At 45.8% G+C, this 24,324-nt stretch overlaps 1 protein-coding gene across 1 annotated transcript in view; it reads right to left on the bottom strand.

Annotated features, from left to right (window-relative positions):
- Cdh23 (cadherin related 23) overlaps nucleotides 1–24,110 on the bottom strand; it is a 382,861-nt gene extending 358,751 nt beyond the window's left edge. The window contains exon 1 of the mRNA XM_074079082.1: nucleotides 23,912–24,110. Coding sequence (XP_073935183.1) covers nucleotides 23,912–24,041 — 130 coding nt within the window. The 5' untranslated portion in view covers nucleotides 24,042–24,110. The remainder of the gene's footprint in view (nucleotides 1–23,911) is intronic.
- Between the last annotated feature and the right edge of the window lie 214 nt (nucleotides 24,111–24,324).

Here is a 24,324-nt window from a genome sequence, read left to right as displayed (position 1 = left end):
GCCTCTGGGCCTTTTTCAGCAGCCACAACTGGGAGGATACAGTCATGGGCAGAGTGGGGCAGGGAGCAGGGAAGGTAGGGCAGGGGACTGCTTCTCATTTCCCTTGAGGCCACGCCATTCTCCAGAGTGCATTCTGGCAGTAGAAGCTGCCTTGGCACCACCCAGCCACGGAGAAGGCTTTGCACACTCTGGTACCCCAGGGAGAAGAGAAGGAGGTAATAGAAGGAGAGGTGAGTGTACAGATGTCTGTTGAGGCATGGATGGGTGGCTGGATCCATGCTGGGATGCACAAAGTTATACTAGGGAATCCCTAACTCCTTCCCAGAGTGTTTTCTTCTTAACTCCATATTAACAACAAGGACAAAAATGATGACAATGGTGGTGGGAACTACCCTATGTTGTGTGCATACTCAGCATGGCGAGCCTTATGTTGATTAGCTCTTACATGCCTCTGAAAAGGAGGAGGTAATTATGGGTGTTCCCATTTCACAGATGAGGAAACTAAGATGAGAAGAGAAGTGGTCAGGAGCTCGAGGTTACTCAGTCAGTGAACAATGGGCTGAGATAGAAATCCCAGCTGAATGCAGCTATGACACGATGACTGGAGCAGACTAACACCTTCAGGAAGACTAGAAAAGAGGGAATAAAGAAGTTTTCTGGAAGGCCTGGAGTGCTGTCAGGGCAGCCAGAGGACAATGGGTAAGAGGAGGCAGCAAGCTTCTGGAACAGGTGTGGCCCAAGAGCCTCCCGTCTACTCAGGGTCTTGGAAGGACTGAGAGCAGAGATGGGCAGAATCCTGGCGCCCCCAAGAGCCTGGGGGATTAAACTGAGTTTGGGACTATCAAAGCAGGCAGATGTGAGGATGCAGACCCCAGAGGGAAGGGAAGATCACGGACAAGGGACTCAGCAGTTCCCCTCAAATGTATGCCACCTCCTGAGCTGTGCAGAGAAGGCAAGGAACCAGCAGAAAGCAGTTGAGTTGTTGAGGGAGCTCTTAGCTGACTTGTGTTACTGAAAAGGCAGAAATAGAAGTCAGGGACCACCAAAAAGGACCAGCCAGGTTAAGACCCCAGGCTTTCCGTTAACTGACCCTGGAGATTTGCTCCTACGTATGCACCAAGCCTTAAAGACCTCAACCCAGCCTGGGGTCAGCCAGGTCCTGACTGGAGTGAGATGACTATCCTCCTGCCTGCCAAGGTATGGTAGTATACACCTATAATCCCAGCATCCAGAGGCTCAAGCAGGATGACCAAAGACTGAGGCCAGAAAGGCCACATAGAGATTGTCTCAAAAACAAACAAAAAACGGTGACTCCCTCTTTGAAAGCAGATACATCCCACAATCTGTCATACAGAATGATTGAAAATCACCAGCCATATCATAAACAGGACAAAAGAAAAACCAGACAGTAACAACAAACCATGGGTGACCCACACACTGGAGTTAGCAAATATGGGCTTAAAGAAATTATAGTGACTAATGTAGTCCACAAAAAAGATCAATAATGTCACCAGAGATTAGAAACTCTAAAATAAATGAGAAGTCTACAAATGAATAATATAATATTTGAAGTCAATATCTGAATAGATAGGTTTGACAATGAATTAGACATAGTGAAAGAGAAGATAAGTAAACTGAAAATAGGCCAGTGAGAAAGATCAGAATGAAGCACAGACAGGAAAATGCAGATGAAAGACTGACTGAAAATGGCTTAAGAGATACATGGGGGAAAGACAAATATTGCATGTTTTCTGCCATACATGGAATCTAGACCTTAACTGATAATAATAGTAATATGACACAATCACAAAAGGGGGACTCTTTGTTGGGGAGGGAACCAGTAGAAGGAGGACAGGGAAAAGGAGAGTGCTGGGGATGAATATGACTGAAGTATATTATGTTTGTATGTGCACATGTATGGATATATGAAAACAGCAGAATGAAACCCTCTAAATACTGCTAATAAAAGAGGGTGGAGCAAGGGGCTTAAGAAAGCATAACACGGGACGGATTTGATCAAAGATCAAAGCACAGTATATACACATATGGAAATATCACAATTAAACCCCTTTTCACAGTTAATTCATGCTAATAAAAAAGAATCAGGGTGAAAAAATAAAAAGGATTTATGAGATATGGTAAAAATGTCTAGCACATGGGTTATTTAAGTCCCCCCCACCAAAAGAGAATAGTCCAGAGGCAAAAATTAAAGCACTAGCCAAAAATCTTCTGACATTGATTAAAAATATAAAGCCACAGATTAAATAAATACTAAGCAAATAAATCAAGGTAAATCAAACTGTAATTGTTGAAAATGAAAGCCAAAAAGAGATTTTTTAAGAAGACAGTCAGAGAGAGACTGGGGGGGGTCTCAGGAATGGGAGGGGAGAGGGGAAGGAAAGGATACCGAGGGGTACAGAAGATGGAGGTACACTGCACTGCATATACACACATGAAGACAGCATAATAAAACCCACCAAACACTGTTTGCGAAGGTGGGGAGGAGAGGGGGGAGTGGGAATATAATGGAGGGGGTGAACTTTTTCAAGGCACACTGTATGGAATTACCACACTAAATTCACTCATATTATTAGTGTATGATAATTCAAAAATAAAACTAAAATAATTTAAAACAAGATAGAGAGAAAAGATTCATATTAAATTCAAAGGCGACTTTCTAAAAGAAAAGAGTCCCCTATCTTTCTGTGCTGCCATAATGGAATGCAGGAAGGTCTTGTTGATGCTAATGCTGAGAAGAGGTTGGGGGGCAAGTCCTTAGGAGGCCACGCTCCAGAGTCATTGTCAGGTTTCTAACATTGGTGGATTTGAGGTCACTGATTGGTCACAGAACTGGGAAAAATGTTGTGACCTCACAGGCAGATGTAATCAGCCCCAAATTCGATGTGTAGCTCAAAAACCTAGAAAAATGGCAGAACGATCTGCTTCTGTCCTGCCAGCTCTGTTTCACTGTAGTGACCCCCTCAGCTGGCGTCATGGGCCAAGAAGAAGGAAGACCAGAACACACACAAGAGGAAAATCCTAGCATTCCTTTTCTAGGAATATAAAACATACAGGCAAATAAAATACCTCAACAGAGAAATAAATAAAAGCCAAAAAAAAAACAATGAGATGGATGACAGCTTTAATGTAACAGAAAATTCTATACCCAGTAAAAATACCCTTCAAAATTGAAGATGTGTAAGGGTGGTGGAGTGGCTCAAGTGGTAAAGCAGCTGCCTAGCAAGCATGAGGCCCTGGATTAAGCCCCTGTACTGGAAAAAAAAAAAAAGTGAAGGTGTGTAAGTACATCCAAAAATGAACAAAAACTACAAGCATTTAACAGTGAATCCACACTGAAAGGAGATAACAGGGAAATTACTCCAACAGAAACATGAAACAAAACAAAGAATAAACAACAGGAAGGGTAAATATGTAAACAAATGAATATTGACTGAAAGAAAAATATTTTATGTAAGTGAAATGTAAATTAAAATACAATTAAATTGTAAATGTAATTGTAAATTGTAAATATAAATTGAAGTACAGTTAAAAGTTTATAACCACCACTTACAGTAAAGGTAGAAGAGGATAAATGGAGTTAGATGTTCTAAAGTCTGAGAAACACTTTAAAAATAACTCGAGTAAGTTAAGGATTCAAGCTATAATCTCTAGGATGTTCACAACAATAAGAATAAGTGACTGTGTAATTATCAAGCGAATAAAAACGAAAACTAAAATAAAACCCAAAGGAAGACAATAATATAGTAAGAAGGGGATGATAAACAGCTGGCAAATAGAAAAGAGCTACCAAGGTAAATACATTAGGATAAATGGAACAAATACGCAAAAGACAAAGACAGTCAGACCGTATTTTAAAATAACTACCCTCTGTTTACAAAAGGTACACTTTGGACTGTAGCTGTGGCTCAGGTGGTTAGAGAGCTTGCTTTGCAAGCACAAAGCCCTGAGTTCAAACCCCAGTCCCCCAAAAACAAAAAAAGAAAGAGAAAACTTTACAAAAGATACCACTTAAATATAAGGCAAGCAAGGGATGAAAAGGCTACTCTATGCAAAATGCAGGCAAAAAGAAGCTGGCACGGCTACGTCAACAGCAGACGACTTACACTTTAAGGAGAAAGCTACCAGACATTACCAGAGGGTTGTAAAGACAGATCTACCAAAAACAGACATTTCAACATGATCCAAGAGTAAGTTCACCAGAAAGCAGCTAACGAGAAGGAAATCAGGAAGATAAAAGCAGTCCAAATTTTTACCTACCTGTTAACACAGCTTCCAAATAAACAAACAAAAGCTGACAAAACTAGAAAGAATCAGCAATCCACAACACAATGGGAGATTTCAACGTACTTTTCTCTACAACTGATAGAAAAGGCAGAAAACGGACCACTAAGGACAGCAAGGTTGGGACAGTGATCTCAGTGTTTGACCTCAGTGACAAAGTTGAACAAGGCCATGGTAACAGAACACACTTTATTCCCAGGGACAATGGGAAACTACCGAAATGTGCCAATTGACGCCATAAGGTAACGCTCAAAACACAGCAAAGAACTGACATCTCTTGTAGGCACATATGAATAATAAAAGAAAAATGGAAAAAAAAAAAAAAAAAAGAACTGACATCTCTTAAACCACGTTCTCCGAGTCCAGCAGAATTAAGCTCAAAAATAATTGTGAAAAATTTTAGAAAATCCCCAAATGTTTGGAAATGAAGCACAATGCAGTTCTAAAAATAAATAAATAAAAAACCTTTTTAAATCAAAGAGGAAAATAAAACAAATTAAAAAATATTTTGAACCACACAATAATGAAAATATGACATCAAAATTTGTGACATGTCATGTCAGTAGCTGTGCTTAAAGGAAACTTTACAGCCTTTAATTCAGAATTTAGGATAGAAAAAAATCTATGAAGCAATGATCTCCATATGTTATCTTTAAAAGTTTTTTAAGAAATAAATTAAGGAATGAAACCAAACACTAACAAGGGCAGCATCAGAGCCACCGGCTGATGGGTTATAGCAGGAGAGATTGTGATGGTGAGAAGAAAACCAGTGGAGCCGAGTGGGACAACTTGCTCAGTCCAGGGTATGAAAGGCCCAGGGCCTGCGAGCCAGGCAGGAGCCTCCTAAGGAGTGAGGTATCTATTTGCAACCTGTGCTGTCACTACAGCCAGAGTCAGGAACCCTCAGCCAGGAGGCACACTGGCTGCTCCCAGGCCACAGCCTCCATGAGAACCCGAGGCATTCTCTGTGCTACTGTGGAATGGCCTGCGGAGACTTGTAATTCATTCTCATTGAATAAATCTGTGGGATTACCCTATGTAGCCCAGGCTGATCGTGAACTCGAGATTGTCCTGCCTCTGCCTCCCAAGTGCTGTGATTACAGGCATATGCTACCATGCCAGCTCTGAGGAGTTTATTCTTGAACAAAGCTCACCTAAATTTTGTATTTGGATGATTTGAAAGTAATTTCCAACACGAGGTGTTGAGCTGAGTAATTTGAATTCCAGAAGCCAACATTTTTCATGCACAGGTTTAATGGAGGAAAACACATAGAGCTGATGGTCCTTGCTTCCTCTCTGCAGAATTGTTCAGTGGAACCAGTAAAAACTTTAAATAGTCTGTGACAGAACAGAGATACTACAGAACTCAGAGCTTCGTGCATGCTAAGCAGGCATTCTACAGACAGAGCCATGCCTCCAGCCCTTTTTGCTCTGGTTATTCTAAAGATAGGGTCTCACTTTTTGCCCAGGCTAGTCTGGATCACCATCCTCCTGTTTTGTGCTTCCCACTGTGGCTGGGATGACAAGCATACACCACCATGGCCAGCTACTGGTTGAGATGAAAGTTCATGAACTATTTGCCCAGGCTGGCCTTGAACCTTGATCTTCCTGATCTCAGCCTCCCAAGTAGCTAGGAGTACAGGCCTGAGCCACTAGCACCTGGCTTTGGGTTTTAAATCATTAAAAGGATTTAAAATTACTTTTCAATACTTAGCTGCCTTTAACTGTTCAGCAACTGTGGGCCACTCTATGAAGATATCCAATGAAGGGCACAATTGGTCTTGTCCCAGTAGTGTCCCCATATGTCCTTAATCACAAGAGAAAGGATGAGAGTGTGAGTCACCACTGCACAGAAAAACAACTCAATGAACATGTATCTTCTTAGTAAAAGTAAAGGTAAATCAAGAATTAATACAAGTCGTAACTTAGTATTGTGATTTTGGAAAACAATGCCTCCATATTTGGTCCAGACACACATGAAAGAAAATGGAGTTTAAATTACTGTACATTCTTTCTAATGATAAGGAGTTTACACACACACACACACACACACACACACCTCCTGCATCTACTAGGTCATTCGGAGGTGACTTGAGGTACACACTGAGATTAGATACTCTGGATTAAATAAACTTTAAGGATCCCTCCCAATCTACTTCTCTCGGAATTTTCAAGCAACCAGATGGTGGCCTTGTTTTTGCTTTGGGTTGGTTTTTAAATTGTTTCTAGTTGATTATGCATAGTCTTTTATTTACTTTTTGTTTACTTTCTTTCTGGATTTCTAATTTGAAGTCTTTGTTAATTTCAAAGTTAAGTAAGGCTATGAATTTTCCTCTGAATTCTCTTTTTGCTGTATCTCATTTGTTTTGATGTTAAATATTCTACATCTTGTTAATTTCTAGATAATTTGTCACTTTGCTTTTTATTACATTTATTATTAAAAACTTCTTAATTTATATATGGGTAACAGCTTATGTTTTATTTCTAGTGTATTAGACTACAAGCAATGGGTTTGTGGTAATTTTCTTTTTTGTTTATTGTGCTGGGGATCAAACCTAGGCCCTTGTGCACGCTAGGCAAGTTTTCTACCACTGAGCTCCACCCTGAGGCTGTCTTGGAAATTTGGGGTTTTGTGGCCAAGAGCATGGTCAATTTACACAGTGTGCTTTAGACCTGAGATAAGAATTGGAAGTTAAAGTTTTAGAGACCTGAGAGCCTCAGCGAGAATCTTACATGTGGCAGGCACTGTTGTAGGCACTTTATATAAACTGTTGCACTTAATCCTCATCACAATCCTGTGAGACAGGTGATATTTACGGTTGGTGTTTTGTTAGTTTTGTTTTGGTCTGCAACACTCTATCCTACTGCCTCAGCCTCCTTGACACTGCAGGCATATGCCATCAGGCTCAACTTTTGCTGTTTTGTAAGAGTAGTGTCTAAACTACAGAGAGACTGAGTGGCTGGGCCAAAATCAGTGATAAACACAATGACAGCACCACATACACATTAAGCTTGAATTTATTATTCAAAAAAAGAAAGTAAGTTAACCCAAAGAAAACAGAGAAGGAAAATTAAAATTCCTGGTAAGAACAGGAACTAGGGCTGGGTAGGAGCTCAGTGGTACAGCACTTGCCTAGCACGTGCAAGGCTCTGGGTTTGGTCAACAGCACCACACACATACACACAAAAAATAATAAAAAGATAGTAATGAAATAGAGCACTAAATTTAATACACAAAACTCAACAAAACTATTTAGTTGGAGCTGGGTGCCAGTGGCTCACTCCTGTACTCCTAGCTACTTAGGAGACAGACATCAGGAAGATTGTGGTTCCAAGCCAGCCCTAGGTAAATAGTTCTTGAGACCCTGTGTTGAAAATACTCAACACAAAGAATGGGGCTTCCACTACTGACGAATGGATCAAGAAAATGTGGTATCTAAACACAATGGAATTTTATGCAGCCATGAAGAAGAACAAAATGTTATCATTTGCTGGTAAATGGATGGAATTGGAGAACATCATTCTGAGTGAGGTTAGCCTGGCCCAAAGGACCAAAAATCATACTTTCTCCCTCATATGTGGACATTAGATCAAGGGCAAACACAACAATGGGATTGGACTTTGAGCACATGATAAAAGTGAGAGCACCCAAGGGAGGGGTGAGGATAGGTAAGACACCTAAAAAATTAGCTAGCATTTGTTGCCCTTAACGCAGACAAACTAAAGCAGATACCTTAAAAGCAACTGAGGCCAATCGGAGAAGGGGACCAGGAACTAGAGAAAAGGTGAGATCAAAAAGAATTAACCTAGAAGGTAACACTCACATACAGGAAATTAATGTGAGTCAATGCCCTGTATAGCTATCCTTATCTCAACCAGCAAAACCCTTGTTCCTTCCTATTATTGCTTATACTCTCTCTTCAACAAAATTAGAGATAAGGGCAAAATAGCTTCTGCTGGGTATTGAGGGGGTAGAGGGGAGAGGGAGGGGACGGAGTGGGTGGTAAGGGAGGGGGTGGGGGCAGGGGAGCAATGACCCAAGCCTTGTATGCACATATGAATAATAAAACAATAAAATAAAATAAAAATAAAAATAAAGTAAAAAAAAACAAAGAATGGGGCTTGTGGAGTGGCTCATGCAGTAGAGTGTCTGTCTAGAAAGCATGAGGCCCTGAGTTCAAACCCCAGTACTGCCAAAAATAAATAAATTAAATAAATAAATAAATTAAATAAATAAATAAAACTGTTAAGTTGGTTCTTTGAAGAGCAAATCGCACGTGCTATGCAAAATGTAGTCAGGCAAAGCTGCCATTGTTTCTGCAGCAGTGGAAAGGGGCTGTGAAGACAGTAACACCATGCCACGACACAGTTAGATGTAGTCCAAGGATGCAAGATTGCTTTTTCTTTTTTTTCAGAACTGGGGCCTTGCACATGCTAGGCGAACACTCTACATGGAGCCACATACCCAGCTTAAAAAGTCAGCTCATTATCAGAACAAAGAAAAATTATATGACTAAGTCAACAGATGCAATAATTCAATTGACTAAAGTCTACACACATGATAAAAACTCTTAGCAAAAAGGAACAGAAGAAGCTACATATGAAAAAAACCTACAGCTGACATCACATTCAATGGTGAAAGACTGAAAGCTTCACCTCTAAGACCTGGAGCAAAATAAGGATGCCTGCTAGAGCTGCTTCCATTCAACACACTTTTCAAAGTTCTAGCTAAAGCAATTAGGCAAGGAAGAAATAAAGGCATTCAGAGCCAGGCTTGGTGATACATGCCTGCAATTCCAGGTACTTGGGATCAGAAGGACTGCAGTTCAAGGCAAGTTGGGGCAAAAAGTTAATAAGATTGCACCTCAACAAACAAGCTGGGTATAGCGGTTCATGCCTGTAAACCCAGCTATTTAGGAAACAGAGATAGGAAGATTATAGTTCAAGGCCAGCCCAGGCAAAAAAGCTGGTGAGACTCTATCTCAAAGAACAAGTCAGGTGTGTGTGTGTGGGGGGGGGGGGTGCCTGTAATCCCAGCTACATAAAGGCTTCGGTAGGAGGACTGCCATTTGAGACCAGCTCAAGACCCTATCTGAAAAATAGCTCATAGAAAGGGCTGGGAGTGTAGCTCAAGTGGTAGAGCAGCTGCCTAGCAAGCATGAGGCCCTGAATTCAAACCACAGTACCACAAAAAAGAAAGAGAAAAAAAAAGGGAAAGAAAAGACGTTCAAACTGAAAATGAACAAATGAAATCATTTCTGTTCACAGATGACATGGTCTTGCATACAAAAAACTAAAAGTTCCATAAAACAACTTGTTAGAGCTAACAAATGAATTCAGCAAAGTTGTAGGACACAAAACCAACTCAAAAATCAGTTGTTTCCCATGCAGTATCAATGAACAATCTGGAAAGGAAATGAGGAAAACAGCTCCATTCACCACGGCATCAAAAAGAACAAAATACATAGGAGTAAAAGTAACTAAAAAGGAAATGACTTATACACCGAAAACTATAAAATATTGCTGAAAGAAAATAATTAAGTGGGAAAAATCCCATGTTCATGGATTGGAAGACTTAACATTGTCAAGATACTACTATGCTCAGACAAAATACCACCTGAAGCAATAAACGGATTCAATACAATCCTCAGAAGCAGTGCAATCCCTATCAAAAGCCCAAATTCTATATGAAATCCCAAAACATCCCTGAATAGCCAAAAACATCTGGTGGGGCGGGGGAGGAGGAGAAAGAAGTTGGAGGATTCACACTTTCTGACTGAAAACTTACAACAGAGCTACAGTAATAAAAAGTTTGGTACTGACACAAAGAGAGACATATAGAACCATGGCATACATGCACATACATACATACTATTGATGTACATGATTGATTTTAAAAGAGTGCCAGACAACTCAATGGAGAAAGGACAGTCTTCAACAAATAACAAACCATCCTGAATACAATACTCCCACATACAAAAGAGTCAGGTTGAACTCTTACCTTATACCATACACAAAAATACCAAAATGGATCAAAGACCTAAACAGAACTAAAACTGTAAACTTTTTTTTAAATTTTTATTGTTTTATTATTCATATCTGCATACAACGCTTGGGTCATTTCTCCCCCCTGCCCCCACCCCCTCCCTTACCACCCACTCCGTCCCCTCCCTCTCCCCCCCCACCCCCTCAATACCTGGCAGTGTAAACTTCTTAGAAGAAAATACAGAAGAAAATTCATGAGATTGAATATGACAATCATTTCTTGGGCATAACAACAAAAAAAGATATTTGGATTTCAAAGGGCACTATCTACAGAGGGATAAGGCAACCCACAGAATGGGGAAAATATATGCAAACCATATATCTGGTAAGGGATTAATATTCACAATATATAAAGAATTTCTAAAACTCAACAACAACAAAACAATTCAATTCAAAACCAGGCAAAGTCTTGGGTAGACATCTCCCCATAGAAGAAGTACAAATGACCACCAAGTACATGAAAAGATAGCCAACATCCCTAACCACCAGGGAGATCAAAGCCACCATGACACCAATTCACACCCATTAAGATGCTGTTACCAAGAAACAAAAAATGTTGGCAAGGATGTAGAAGCACTGTAATCTTTGTGCACTGCTGGAGGGAATATAAAACAGTGTAGCTCCCATGGAAGAAGAATGGTAGCTCCTCAAAAAATGAAACAGAGTTACCATATCATCCAGGAATCCCATCCTTGGTGTATACTCAAAAGTATTGATAGCAGGGGCTCAATCGGATATATATACCTCAGCATTCCTAGCAGCACAATATCCACAAAATGCAAACAGCGGGTGTCTATGAACAGATGAGTAAATAAAACATAGTATATGCATGCCACAACATGGATGGACTTTGAAAGCATGTGCCGTATGGTCCTGTTATACAAGGTACTTAGAATGGGCAAATTCATTCCAACAGAAAATAAAACAGTTACCAGGGGCTGGGGGAAGAAGGGATGGAGAGTTATTTTTTAAAGGGTACAGAGCTTCTGTTTGGAACGATGAAAAGTTTTGGAGTGGGTGCTGATAATGTTTGCACAACACTGTGAGTATACTTATTGCCACTGAACTGGACACTTAAAGTGATTTATGTGGTAAAATTTATGGTATCTGTTTTGCTACAATTTTGGAAAAAAAAGTATTAGAAGAAAGTTTCCCAATTTGATAAATGGCATCTACAAAAAACCTACAGCAACATCATACTTAATGGTAAAATACTGAGAGTTTTCTTTGATATCAGAATCAAAATAAGGAGACCCACTGTCACCAGTTCCATTCAATATTATGCAGGAAGTCTTTGCCATTGCAATAAGGCAAAAAAATATATCTTAAAATGAATATATGTAACTGTTATTATTTACAGAAAACATGATCACATATGTTAAAATTTTTGAATTCTACAGATAAACTATCAGACAGAACTAGTAAATAAATTTAACAAAGTTTGTAGAATACAAGTCAACCTTTTAAAAAAAATCAATTGTACTTCTATATAATTAATTAAAATAAGAAAAAAATCACTTAAAATAAAACACATAGAAATGAATCTAATCAAAGGATTGTGAGACAAGTAGAAGACATTCCTAACAGAAATGTATTAAGGTATCTGGCTAAGTGGTTCAAGTGTTGCAGCACCTGCCTAGCAAGTATGAGACCCTGAGTTCAAGCCCCAGTACCTCCCCCCAAAAATATATTAAGGCCTGCACAAATGGAGTATATGTTGTTCACTGGTTGCAAAACTCAATGTTACAATCAATGTCTTCACATTGATGGATATGTTTTTGATTCAAACTCAATCAAAATCTCAGCAGAGTTTTCGTGGAATTTCAAAAGCTGATTCTAATATTTGTATGGAAATATACAAGCCAAAATAAACTAGTGCTATCAAAACCTCACACACAAAGCTACAGTAAGAAGTTACAATGTTTGCCTTGGTGCAGGGACAGTGAGGCACCAAGAGAAGTGCACATACATACAGGTGCATGAGAACACCCACAGACACAGAGGAATGTTCACAACAGCCTTTCCTGTGACTGCCCAAAACAACTCAGTTACCCATCGGTATGGAAGCCTATGCAGAAATGGGTATGAAGAAAATGTTCGCTGTACTCAGCAGTGGAGGGTATCATCTGCAAGAAAGAATTGCCTGGTTCAATGTAAACACATGTGCAAATAAGGCTGGGGCTGTAGCTTGGTGGTATAGGTGCTTGCCTGGAATGCACAAGGCCCTGGGTCGGACCCAGCACCACTAAAAATAATAAGACGCAACATGAATCTGTGGTATTAGAAGTCGCGATAGCCTTTGAAGAACAATGTCAGGGGAGTGTTCTAGTAATCGTTTTTCCTTGGTCTGGGTGGCACTTACGTGGTCATTTGTGAGAACTCAGGCTGCACACGTACCATCTGTATACCTTCTACATGTTGTACTTCAATTAAAAAGTTAACTGAAAAAGTCTAAGTTGGTTTTGCACCAACGCTGAAGCTACTAACAGTGATCCCATTCTGCCTCCTCTCTGCCCTCCCACTGGTGGATGTAGAGAGATGCCACAGCTTCCGGCCAGAGGGCCTCCCCTATCCAGCCTCCGCAGCCTCTCTCCCCGGCACCTCTGGGCAGCCTGCAAGAACACTAGAGCTGAGAGTAACAGTAGCACAATAATCAAAACAATATTTGTTGACCATTTACTATGTAGTAGGCTCTTCTTCTAAAAATTTTGCTTGCAATAATTCATTGACTCCTCCAAAAAATCCTGCCATTTCTACTTTCTGGACCAGAAAACTGAAGAACAGAATGGTGAATTACATTGCCTGAGGTCACATAGCTCTGAGTGGGAAGCTGGGATTTGCAACTGGGGGTCTGGCTCCAGCACTAGAAGCACCCACCTTGTTCAGGGGATAAGCCCACAGATGAGGCCAGGTGCCTGGAGCCCAATCACACCCACCCAGGTCAGGCAAGTTCATGTGTCTGCACAAAGCCCAGGTGTCCATGGGGGTGTACCTCCTTTTATTGTTCTTTTATCTTTTTATTTTTTGGAGGCATTGGGGTTTGAACTCAGGGCCTTGAACTTGCTAGTCAGGCACTCTGCTTCTTCAGCCATACCGTCAGCCCTTTTGGCTTTAATTTTTGTGACAAGGTCTTGTGTTTATTCCTGGGACAGCCTGAACCACAACCCTCCTATTTACACTTCCCAGGCAGCTGGGATGACAGGCAAGGGTCACCAAGCCCAGCTTTTTATTGCTTGAGATGAGGTTTCTGGGACTTTTTGCCCAGGCTGGCTGGCCTTGAACCTTGATCTTCCCAATCACTGCCTCCTGAGTAGCTGGGATTACAGGCAGGAGTCACCATGACCTAAGTGTGCCACCTCCTGAAGGTCCACTTTCAAGACAAGAAGCCAGCAGATAGCCCTGGGCCCTAAGCCTGAGGCTGCAGGCTGAGCTGCAGTGTGGGTGTAGGATGAAGTCTCTGACCAATCCTGGGGGCAAGGGTCTCCAAGCTCCTCCAGGGTCAGGTCCCTGTTGACAGCAAATTAGGACAGAGGAGGAAGTGGGCACCAGGGTTGCCTGATCCCATCCCAGGCAGTGGCTGTGAGCCCTCTGCTTCCCATCCTCGTGCTGGGCTGGAGAAGTAAGCTGTCTCATGGAAGGAAAAGCCAGCTTCCTTCAGGAGGGATTTCTTCCTTCCTAGAGCCCTCCACCCTTCATCCCACACTGCAGGACCAGCTTCCCTCTGGTCCGCCTCAAGCTGCCTGCTGCAATTTAGGTTTTCCCTTGCTCTTAAGCAGTGAGCTCAAGTTCACTGCCCTTTGAAGAGACCCTCTCCTCTGCCCAAGTCTTTTCCTGCCAGTCTGGGAGGTCTGTGGCTGCAGACCTCTGTGTCAAGCCTGATTGGGGTTAGCAGAGCTCCAGCGATAAGCACTTAAAATGAAGACCCCATAGCATCAGAAGGGAAAGTCAGGTGTCCCCCACCTCTGACACACACAGTGTCAGGGGCAAAGCTTCTGCAGACAAAGTCATACCCAGCAGGCTTTTTTTTCCTATGGTGAGTAGAGAGGGAGCCACTTTGGCAAGGTGACCCATCACATTTGAGCCAGGGACCAAGGCAGGCAGCAGCAAGCAGACCTGGAAATCAGGCCTCAGAGCAGGGCACAAGAGAAAGCCAAGTATTCAGTCCACACACACAGGCAAGCACATGTGGCCAGGCCTCTGGGTCAAGGCCAGAAAGGAGAGAGCTGATAGGAAAATGAGCTTCTGAGCTAGGCAGTTAAAAGAAAGCAAAAGGCAACATGGAGAGGCTGTGTCTCTACCGGCCTTTTTCATTCCCCTCTGACCTCGCCTTCAACACCCAGACCCTCCATGGGGCTCCCCGAAGAAGCTGCAAAACATTTAAGTACAATGAGGTCACCTAGTTAACAGCCTCCCTCCCACTGTATTATTCATGGGCTCCCTTCTTCCCGCCTGAGCTCCAGTTTCCAGCAGCCCTCAGGCGAGTGGCAGCCCTGGCTTGGCAGGTCAGTGGCCAGCTTATCTAGCCGGCAGCATGCGGCATTCCGCATGCTTCACACCCCACTTCCTTCTCCCACCTACCTCCTATGGCCACTCTATGGAAACTCAGCCCCAGGTAGCACTTCAGGTGACAGCAAGAACTTTGGGGTTAGAAAGGAAGGGCAAAGAAGGATAATCTTGGCTGAGTCAGACACAGGATGCTGAAATGGCCAAAGGAAGCTACAGCCCTCTCTCCTACACACACACACACTGAACTGAATGTCCCAAATACAGGACTCTGAATAAGTGCAAGAACTCATGGAAGACAGGGTCTTGGCGCATCCGTTTTGGTATTTCAGTGAGCCTAGAACAGTGTCCCACAAATAGTAGGTGCTTAATAAACATTTTCCGATCTACGTACCTTCCCAAAAAGATGGGTTTCAAATTCATAGATGAGCATTAAGTATGACAAAAACATGGCTGCATGTGGTGGTGCACACCTGTCACCCCAACTAACGGGGGGCGGGGGTTATAGATAGGAGGATCACATGTCAAGGCATAAACACAAGGCCTTATTCAAAAAGTAACTAAAGCGAAAAGGGCCAGAGGCATGGCTCAAATGGTAGAGCGCCTGCCTAGCAAGTTCAAGGTACTGAGTTCAAAACACAGTCCTGTTTTAAAAAAAAAATGTGGCCCCAAGTATTCAAAAGACATTGTTCTTCACATCTGGAGACTGCCATGCTATTACATGCTATTAAAATATCTATCTTCATGTATCCTGTAAATGTTACATAGTTTAAGTCAGTGATACAGTGATAATTAAGAAAAAATGACACATACATATGTACATATAGGTTGATTAATTGGCTGGCTTGCTGCGGTTTACCTGTGCCCATTTTCATTTTGTTGAGCATGAGAAGGCTGGCAGAGGGGTTTCTTCTATCCTGCTTGACAGTGAGACACACGTCACTCTGAGAATGGAGGCAGCTGGGTCACACGGGATGATAACTAAAGTCTGTACACACTTGCTGGTGGCATTTTTCTCCACATTCACGTGTATTGCACTGCCCCACAGTTACTGGGTACACACCCACACCACAGACCCCCAAGACTGAGGTTCTCCAGTACAGTTATGCGGACAAACCCAGGAGTCTGGCTGGAGAACAGTTCAGGACCAGCATACTTGGCCAGAAAAACTGAGGGGAATGTAAGCCAGTGTGGCCAGCAACAGGGTGTGAGGGGCTGGGGCTATGCAACCCCCTCATCTTACAGATGGAAAGAGCCGGGATGTGGCTGGGGCCCCAGCACCAGGCAAGTGCACACACCCAAAAGGACCAGCCTACCCTGGACAGGGTAGATGGGCTGCCCCTGGCTTCTAAGCCACTAAGCTGTTTCCAGTCACTCCCATGGACATTCAAACCAGTGCCCAGCCTCACCCTCCTACAGCCCTAGGGAGGCTCTAAGCCCCTGAATGTCCTACCTCTGCCCACAGTCAATTACAGGTGAAGTCCAGACAGCAATGAATACACCTGGCAGGGCTGCATTGAAACGGGGCGACCCAGAAACCAGGCCCAGCCCTGCTGTTGTCTCTCTGAGGACCCAAGGTGGGCTTTTGTCCTTCCTGCGTTGTTTCTATCTGCATGGCCTGGATTTTTTTGACTCTTTTGAAGAGTCAAAGGGTCCAATCAGTCTAAAAGGCGTTCTGCTGCCTGCTTAGCAAGAGACAAAATGGTAGCTGCGAAGCCCCCTTTAGACAGGGTGAGTATCAGCAGTATGTGCTGTGCCTGCCCTTCCACCTGGACCCTGTCAGCACCTGATGATTCCCCCCCCAGCCCAGGGCCAAGCACAGGGTAGCAGTCAGCTGGGAAGGGATACCTGGACCCAGCTCCAGTCATCTGCCCACGAGGACTTCTTCAAAGTTCTAAGACCCCCTCCTTGCCCAAATGCAGAAGAGATGGCCTCCAGATCTGCCAAGTACCCCAAGGGCCCTTAGCATTCAGGCTTCTTCTGCTGTGGCCAGGCTATGCCCTCTCTCCTGGAAGACAGTTTCCCAAATGTTTCACAATGCTGACTTTCTCAGCTTTCCACCTCACTCCCTGCTTGGAAAACATCCAAATGCAAAAGCCAGGGGGAAGATGAACGTCACACTTGGTCTTCTCGCAGGAAGAACACAGAGGAGCCAAGGAGCACCCACAGTAAAGATAAAGCATTTTCCTAAACCACTGTAAGCTGCTGCAGACCCACTCCCCCTGAGTCTTTTGTACAGAGAGCACGAGGGTCCCAGGCACTTTAGCACAGTCTCTGGAGAGCCGCGGTGCTGGGGAAGGCTACCTGGGTACGTGCCCCCACCACTGCCATCCTTCCACGGCTCAGGTCCACAGGGACTGACCCCTCCTCTCAATCTCCAAGAGTCCTCCCTTGACCACCCCATCATACCTCTGCACACCATTGCTCCTGTTTGCTCTGGAGAACCTGTGCCTTCTGTGATCACCTCCCTTGATCCTGTACAGTGGCCACCAGCAAACGTGCCACTGTGCTCTTGAAGTATGCTTAAAAGTGGCATGGATGGATGCCACTAAAAAAACCAGCCTTCACGGAGTCCCATCTGAGATGTGTTATCCATGCAAAATGCACCCTCGAAACGTCACACAGAAAAAGAAGGCAAGGTATTGCTCAACTGTCATATCCAGGACACGTTGAGATGGTAATGTTTCAAGTATATGGGTTTAAATAAAATCAAGTATCAGAAATAACATCACCCGTTTCTTTTAACTTTTTTAAAGTGGCTACTAGAAAATTGAAAACTGCCCCCATGGCATGCATTATTTTTCTGTTGTACAGCCCTGGTGTGGACGCTCTGCTTAAGGCCCCAGCAAGGAGACAGAAGCTGGTACTGGGTGACTGGATGGCTTCCCAACAGCAGATGTAGAGCCAGCAGCTCAAAGGATAATGGATTTGGAAGACCCCTACCCCCACCCTGGCCCAGGCTGTGCTGGCTTTTTATAGGAAGACTGAACCTCAGGCCCCGCAGCGGGGTAGAGAGGCACGGTGCAGACCTCTGCACCACTGATTCTCTGGAACTGGAATCAGTACAACCCTGACCCCAGGAAAGAAGGGCAAGCCCAGCTTCCAGGGGCAGGACAACTCAGAGTAGAAGGGACATGGGGGCTGGAGGAGATGAAGGCCTTTGTAAGACAAGGGCAGGATGGCTAGGAGCCTGTCTCTATAGGCAAAAAAAAGAAGTGGTGGGAGTCCAAGGACAACTTTGGACTTGGGATCTGTCTAAGGAAGGACTCAGCCCTAACACTGGGGAGGCCAGGAAAAGCCCACATTCCTTGGGGTGTGACCAGTATTACAAATGGAGATCCAGGCAGGATCCTGGCTGACCCTTTTGTTTTCTCTCTTACCTCCCCGCCCTTGCTCTTTCCTCTATTCCTGTGCCCCCTTGCTTTCACCAGCTCCCAAATTACAGCCTTCCTTCAGAAACAGACACAATCAAGGTGGTACGTGGGCCCTTGTCACAAATGGCATCTCAAGTCCTCTCCAAATGGAAGATGGCCTTTAAGGAGGAAGGCAGTGTTGCTAACAGCCTGCCTTAGTGGGGAGGCAGCACCAGGAGGCCGGGCCCCTCCCTCTTCTGCTAATCATCTGTAGGAAGTCAGGGTAACTGGGACTGCAGGGTAACTGGGAGAACCTGCAGGGGTGGGAGGAGCAGGACTCTGTCCTTGACTGGCCACCATCCAAACCCAGCTTTATCTGAGGGGCTCAAACAAGTTCCCTCTGCAACTGTTGGCCTCAGTTTCCCCACCTATGAAATGGTAGGAGTAGCAAGTCCCTAAAACTCTTCAGCTCTTCAGTATAGGTCACAAACACAAATGGCCAAAAGGAGCAAGAGGTAGCGTAAAGAGAAAAGCAGGGGAAATGAGAGGTGACTGGGAATGGTGGGGACTGTGAAAACAGAGCTGCAGGCTCACCTAACTTTAAGAGGGGCTGTGGACCAAACTCACCACGACAGAAGTCAGAAAGCGGTTACTCCTGCAGAACAACAAGGTAGCCAGGGAGGGACTGGAGCCTGCAAGCCACTGAAAACTTTGTGCACCTCCATCTAGGCACACCCAGGTGTGAAGACCCACCACCGTCCTCACTGTAGGTATGTAGTCCTCAATTAAAGAACTTTTAAATGAAATAAAAGTGGCAGCTGCAACTGAGCTTCAACCAGCACTGTCAAAGGGGACCACAGCTATGACGTAGCCAGTTCTAATCAGAGGCGCCTGAAGTCTAGATTTTAATGCAAACTGCTGGATCTTTAAACGTCATTATTAAGTAATTCCAAATGCAAACCCACACCACCATACACACACATACACACACACACACACACACACACACACACACACTCTTCAGGCAAAATTTGATCTACATACTTACAGATCATTAAGCTCTGAAAATCAGGAAGGTTTTACCTCTTTGCTAGAATATGTACCTAAAACAAAAACCAAAGGGATAATAAAAGTTACTTTTTTTTTATGTGTGCCAGGTGCCAGGCTTTCTGTAGAGTTTGCACAGGCTCACTGTAAGCCTGTGAAGCAACTGAAAATTATTCCCATTGTACAGGTGGGAAGACTAAGGCCTCAGCAAGGTTACATGCCACACCCCAGGCTTCAGAGTCCAGACTGCAAGAACTAGAGTTCAATCCCAGTTCTGTCTGCCTCCAAGTGGTCTTGCAAAAATCAAGAAGGCAGGGCTGGGGGTTCAGTTCAAACGGTAGAGCATCTGTCTAGCAAGTGCAAGGCCCTGAGTTCAAACCCCAGCATTGCAAAGAAAAAAAAATCAAGAAAGCAATGAGTTGTGATTATAGTAGTAACTCACACTCAAATGGGGTTTCAGAATATGTAAAAATATGAATGTTCCACAGGAGCTGCTGTCCCCCACAACAAGAGAGCCCACAGCCCAAGGCTGAGGAGGGGCACTATGTCCCACTCCCCCCCAGCAATATGCCGAGCAGGTGGTCTTCCACTATCTGAGCCAGACAGAGCCACAAGCACACAGACCTTAAGGCCCATGTACAGGGACCTACCTAGGAAAAGCTGGGACAGCACCCTCTCCAACCCGCAGGGCAGAGTCTTATCAAATTTCACACTGAAAGACTAGAAGCCGGCTTCATGTGGCTACTTCTTAAACACGCCAGTTTCTCATAGACAATAGGTTGTGAGAATAAGCATTTTCTGACCTATGGGATGCCAGAGAGCTATTTTCATACTGAATCCAAATAAATAGACCCCATAAATGTTCTAATGTTTTCTGAATTGGTTCTTTTGTGCAAAAAAAAAAATCATTCACCATTGGTATAGACACTTGGCTCAAATTATAGAAATTTCCAACACCCCAGAAGCACCTCCTCATGTCCCAGTCATGACACCCTAAGAATAACCATTATTCAGATGTCTGTCATATAGATGGGTTTTGCCTACAGCTGCTTCTTTTCTACAGACCCTGTGTTCTCCACAGTCTACACCACTCCCCATTGTCTCATATTTGGCCTCTTTCACAATTGTCTGCATCCTGACCCCCCAAGGCATGCAAGTTTGAGACCTGAACTCCAAGAATGTGTGTCCAGAGCCTAGAGTCCATCAAAGTGAGCACTAGGTACCCATGTTCAAAGTAACCAACAGATAGCTGGAATTGGTTATAAGCACAGCAAATGCTCTGTGTATCACTTCGCACTAGGAGAAACTGGAAGGACCACGTCCAGTCAGTGCAACGACTGAGCATCTCGCTCATGTGCCAGCCCTGGGAGAACAAGAAGGAAAGAGATGGAACTTGAGCCCACAAGGAAATCACCTTGTAGCCAGGGGCCAAAGCAGCACAGAGCAGTGTAAAGCACCAAGGAAGGATGGAGGGTGGGGAGGGAGATGCAGCCTGGAGAACCACTCCACACCAAGGCTTCTAGAGTCAGAGGGCTGAGCAGTGTCAGAATTCCCATGCTATATGCAGTACAGACTCTTTGGTAGTCCAGGAGCCCGGATCCTCCCTCTACTTCTCTTCTATTAGAGGCGAAATAACCGATCCAGCAGGGCTTGTCATGGGACCTTGCTCACCTACTAATGGGCGAGCAAGAGTCCATCCAAATCAAGGCTCAAAATAATGCAAAATGAATTTTTTAAAAACAACTATAACCAAATAAGAAACCAATTCGTTCAAAGGCAATTAATTTTTCAAACCATCTTTATACATTAAAATACTGATTTTTTTAAACCTGAGGGTTCAAGAAAACTAAGACTTTGTTAACCTAGACACTCACTGATTTTCACATCAATGAAGAGTGCTTTCACCTTGGCATCATGCTTTGTAAGACCGTGACCATACCAGTGTGCATCCCCTGGACTCCCCAGCCACCCTGCATGCTGGCCCAGCTGCCCTCTTCCTGGCAGAGAGGCCAGCCTAGGAAAGACAGTGCTCTTAGGGCAGGATTCGGGTGCCTTAGTCACAAGATGATCTTTCACTTGTGGAACCATTGGTCCCATTAGGACTCTGATCCACATTATTTCTACAGAGGACTAAGGAGGTGACCTTGGCATCCTCACAGCTTAAGGCTAGGAGCCTCCCAGGACCCCTGGGCAGTAGAAGTGGGATGTCCAGTCCAGACTCGGGTAGGGGTAGAGGCTTGTCAGTATCTTCCCTCTGTGGGCTGCCCCTCTGTACAACAGAGGTGTCACCAGTGGCCAGTCTGCCTTTCTGGGAGGGGAGGGATAGGTGAGGTAAAGGACAGTTGCTTAATTCCTCCTGCTTGGGATACAGCATCCACCCAACCCCAGGCATGCTGGAGGCAGAGCAGTAATATCCAGCTTTGGGAATCCCACCCCTCCGCCCACCTCCTCCTGGCCTATGTGCACACAGAGCAATGAATTAACTACGCAGAAAATCAAGCCAATATTGAATCCGTTTAAAGTCCCCTAAAATAAAAGCACCCTCATGGCATTCACAGGCTGGATCCACAGCCCCGGAGGCCACTCAACCCTAGCACAAGAATGCAGTGAAGTCCCTTCTGGTTCTCATCCACCGCCCTGGTAACCACTCTGCATCAAAGGGTTGTAAAATGCTCACCCCTTGAAGGTTTTCTGTGCAGCACAGCAAACTTCACTGAGCACACGAACCACTCAAGGATCTTATCAAGCACAGAGTCTGCTCTGGGAGGGCTAGATGGGCCCTGGGTTCTGCATTTCTAACAGGTTCTGAATTGATGCGGATGCTGGAGGTGCACAGCCACCCTCAGAGCAGCAACCTGCCACTTGGCCTTCACCTCCCAGAAGAAGGTACATTTGAAATCATCTCTTCAGAAAGGTGCCCTTTAAAATACTGAGCACAAAGAAATGAACCTCGAATGGTGAAATGACAGGTAAGGTAGTATGTGGGGTAGAGAAGCTATTTGGGAGACAACCAGGACCATCTGCCACCATAACCCTCAAATGGAGCTGTGAGGAGCCCAGCTGTTTGGAGCTCAGAATGCCGAACCAGTCCTGTGCTTGGGGGCCCAGCAAGGCCAGGCCACTAACTCTGGGTCTCCCACCCTTACTGTTCTAAGCACCCAGGCAGAGGTGCCAGGTTCACACTGTCACTTTTGTAATGGCAGCCCTTGATATACTCTGGCTCTCTGCCATGCAGACACTCTGCCTTCCTATCCTTCCCAGCCCTGGGGAAGCTGTATATAAGCATTGCTATCCCCCCAGCCAGGGTGCCTCTTCCCAGCCCCTCCTCAGCTAAGTGACATCTGGTCCCCCCACCCCCATAGGTGTTGACTGCAGTGCGCCTACCCCTGTACCAGGAACCAAGCATTCATTCCAGCCAGCTCTCCCCCGCCATGGGCTGACTCATCACCACCTTGCACCTGGCCCCAACCAGGCTCTTCAAGCCCACCCCCATCCTACAGCCTGCTTCTTTCCATGGGAGGATCTGACTCCACCCAGCACACACATTGGAGCACACACAATCCTCATGCGTCTCCCCAGACTATTTCAAAATCCAGATAGGGTAGACACACTTGCTAAGGGGCTGGAAGGCTAGAGTCAATGTCTGCTCTGGCAGGAGAGGGCAAAGTATGCAGAACAGCAGGTCAGCTTTCTGGATTATGGAGGAGGGGGCAGATGCGTTACTACCTAGAAAAAGCTAATTTCTTCCACTGGGCCTGACAGTGCCAGAGCTGAAGCGGTGTCGCAGCGGGGCAGCGGCCTGCCGCGAGGACACCCGACCTCCGCTGGCCTCACGAAGGTAGCGGCTCTGAGGTTCCTGCTCTAGGAAAGGCAGTGAGGAGTGCCTGCTGGCTAGCTCTGCCACCACCCTGGAACGCGCGGGATGTGCACGCGCCCCACTAACCTGCCGGGTAGAAGAGGGGCAGTGGACCCCATGGCCGGCCCTTGGGGACAGCAAGCACCGCCTGTATCAGGCCAGCCCTAGAGCCGAGCCGGGAAGCCAAACGTGAGCCGCACGCGGCTCCTGGCGCTGGAAGGGGCGCGTCTTCCCATAGCGGGACCAGTTTGGGGAGGTAGCAGGGGATCCCTGGGGTCTCCCGTGAGCGCAGGAAGGTGATGTGGGGAGAAGAGCCCTACACGACTTTTGGTCCCTCCATCGCCGCTGCCCACCTTGAGATAGAGGCGCGCCACACCCCATCTCCATGGTCCAAATGGGGACCTAGAGCTCAAAAGGGGAAGGTTGAATCCTAACGGCCTCTCTACCCCCGAAATTCTCCCCACCCAAAACCTGGAGCTTCTCTGATGAGCCAAGAGCAAAGCCCCACGAAGGTTCGAGGTCCCAAGAACCGGAGTGGGGAATGGGTGCATGTCCTCCCAAGGCCAACGAGTTCCCAGGAATCAAAGTTGCCGCGCGACCGGCCACAGGCTCGGAGCGGGGTGCAGGGTCGGGGCCACAGGCACGGGACGGAAGGAGGCCCCTGGCGATGGCCGCGCCGGGAACAAGTGGCTCCGCGACTGCGGTCTGACTCCGCAGCTCCAACTTTCCTGCCGCCAGGCGGGCAAACGGCGCGGGAAAGGCGAGGGAAGCGGGGAGGGAAGGGGCGGTGCGCGGCTCTGGGTACCGTGTGCGTGTGTGGAGAGGCGCCGCGCCGCGCCGCGCCTCGGACTCTGCTCTGCTCCGGATCGGCCCCCAAGGTCCGTCTGCTTGAGTCCTAGCCACCTCCGCGTCTCGCCGCCGGCGCAAAGGCTCATCCGCGGCTCGATCGCCGCTCCAGGGTCCCCTCGGGCCGCCTGCTCGCCGCTCGCCGCTGCAACTTCAGGCGCGCGGCGGGTTCGGACGAGGCGCGCCCCAAACGTCCCGAGGCTCGGCACCCGCGCGCTCCATGCCCGGGGCCGCCCTGCCCCGCCCCGCCCGGCTCAGCGCCTGGCCGCTGTCGCACGGGTCCTCTGGCCGCGCATTGCGCCCGTCGCCAGCGCCCCTCTCTCCGAGCCGCCGCCGCCGCTCAAGTCCGCGATCAACTTTCCCTCGCTTCCT

Source organism: Castor canadensis, chromosome 7 (genome assembly GCF_047511655.1).
Source record: "Castor canadensis chromosome 7, mCasCan1.hap1v2, whole genome shotgun sequence".
Classification (NCBI taxonomy): Eukaryota; Metazoa; Chordata; class Mammalia; order Rodentia; family Castoridae; genus Castor; species Castor canadensis.
The sequence above is the reverse complement of the archived record's forward strand: the minus strand, read 5'-3'. Positions and strand labels throughout refer to the sequence as shown.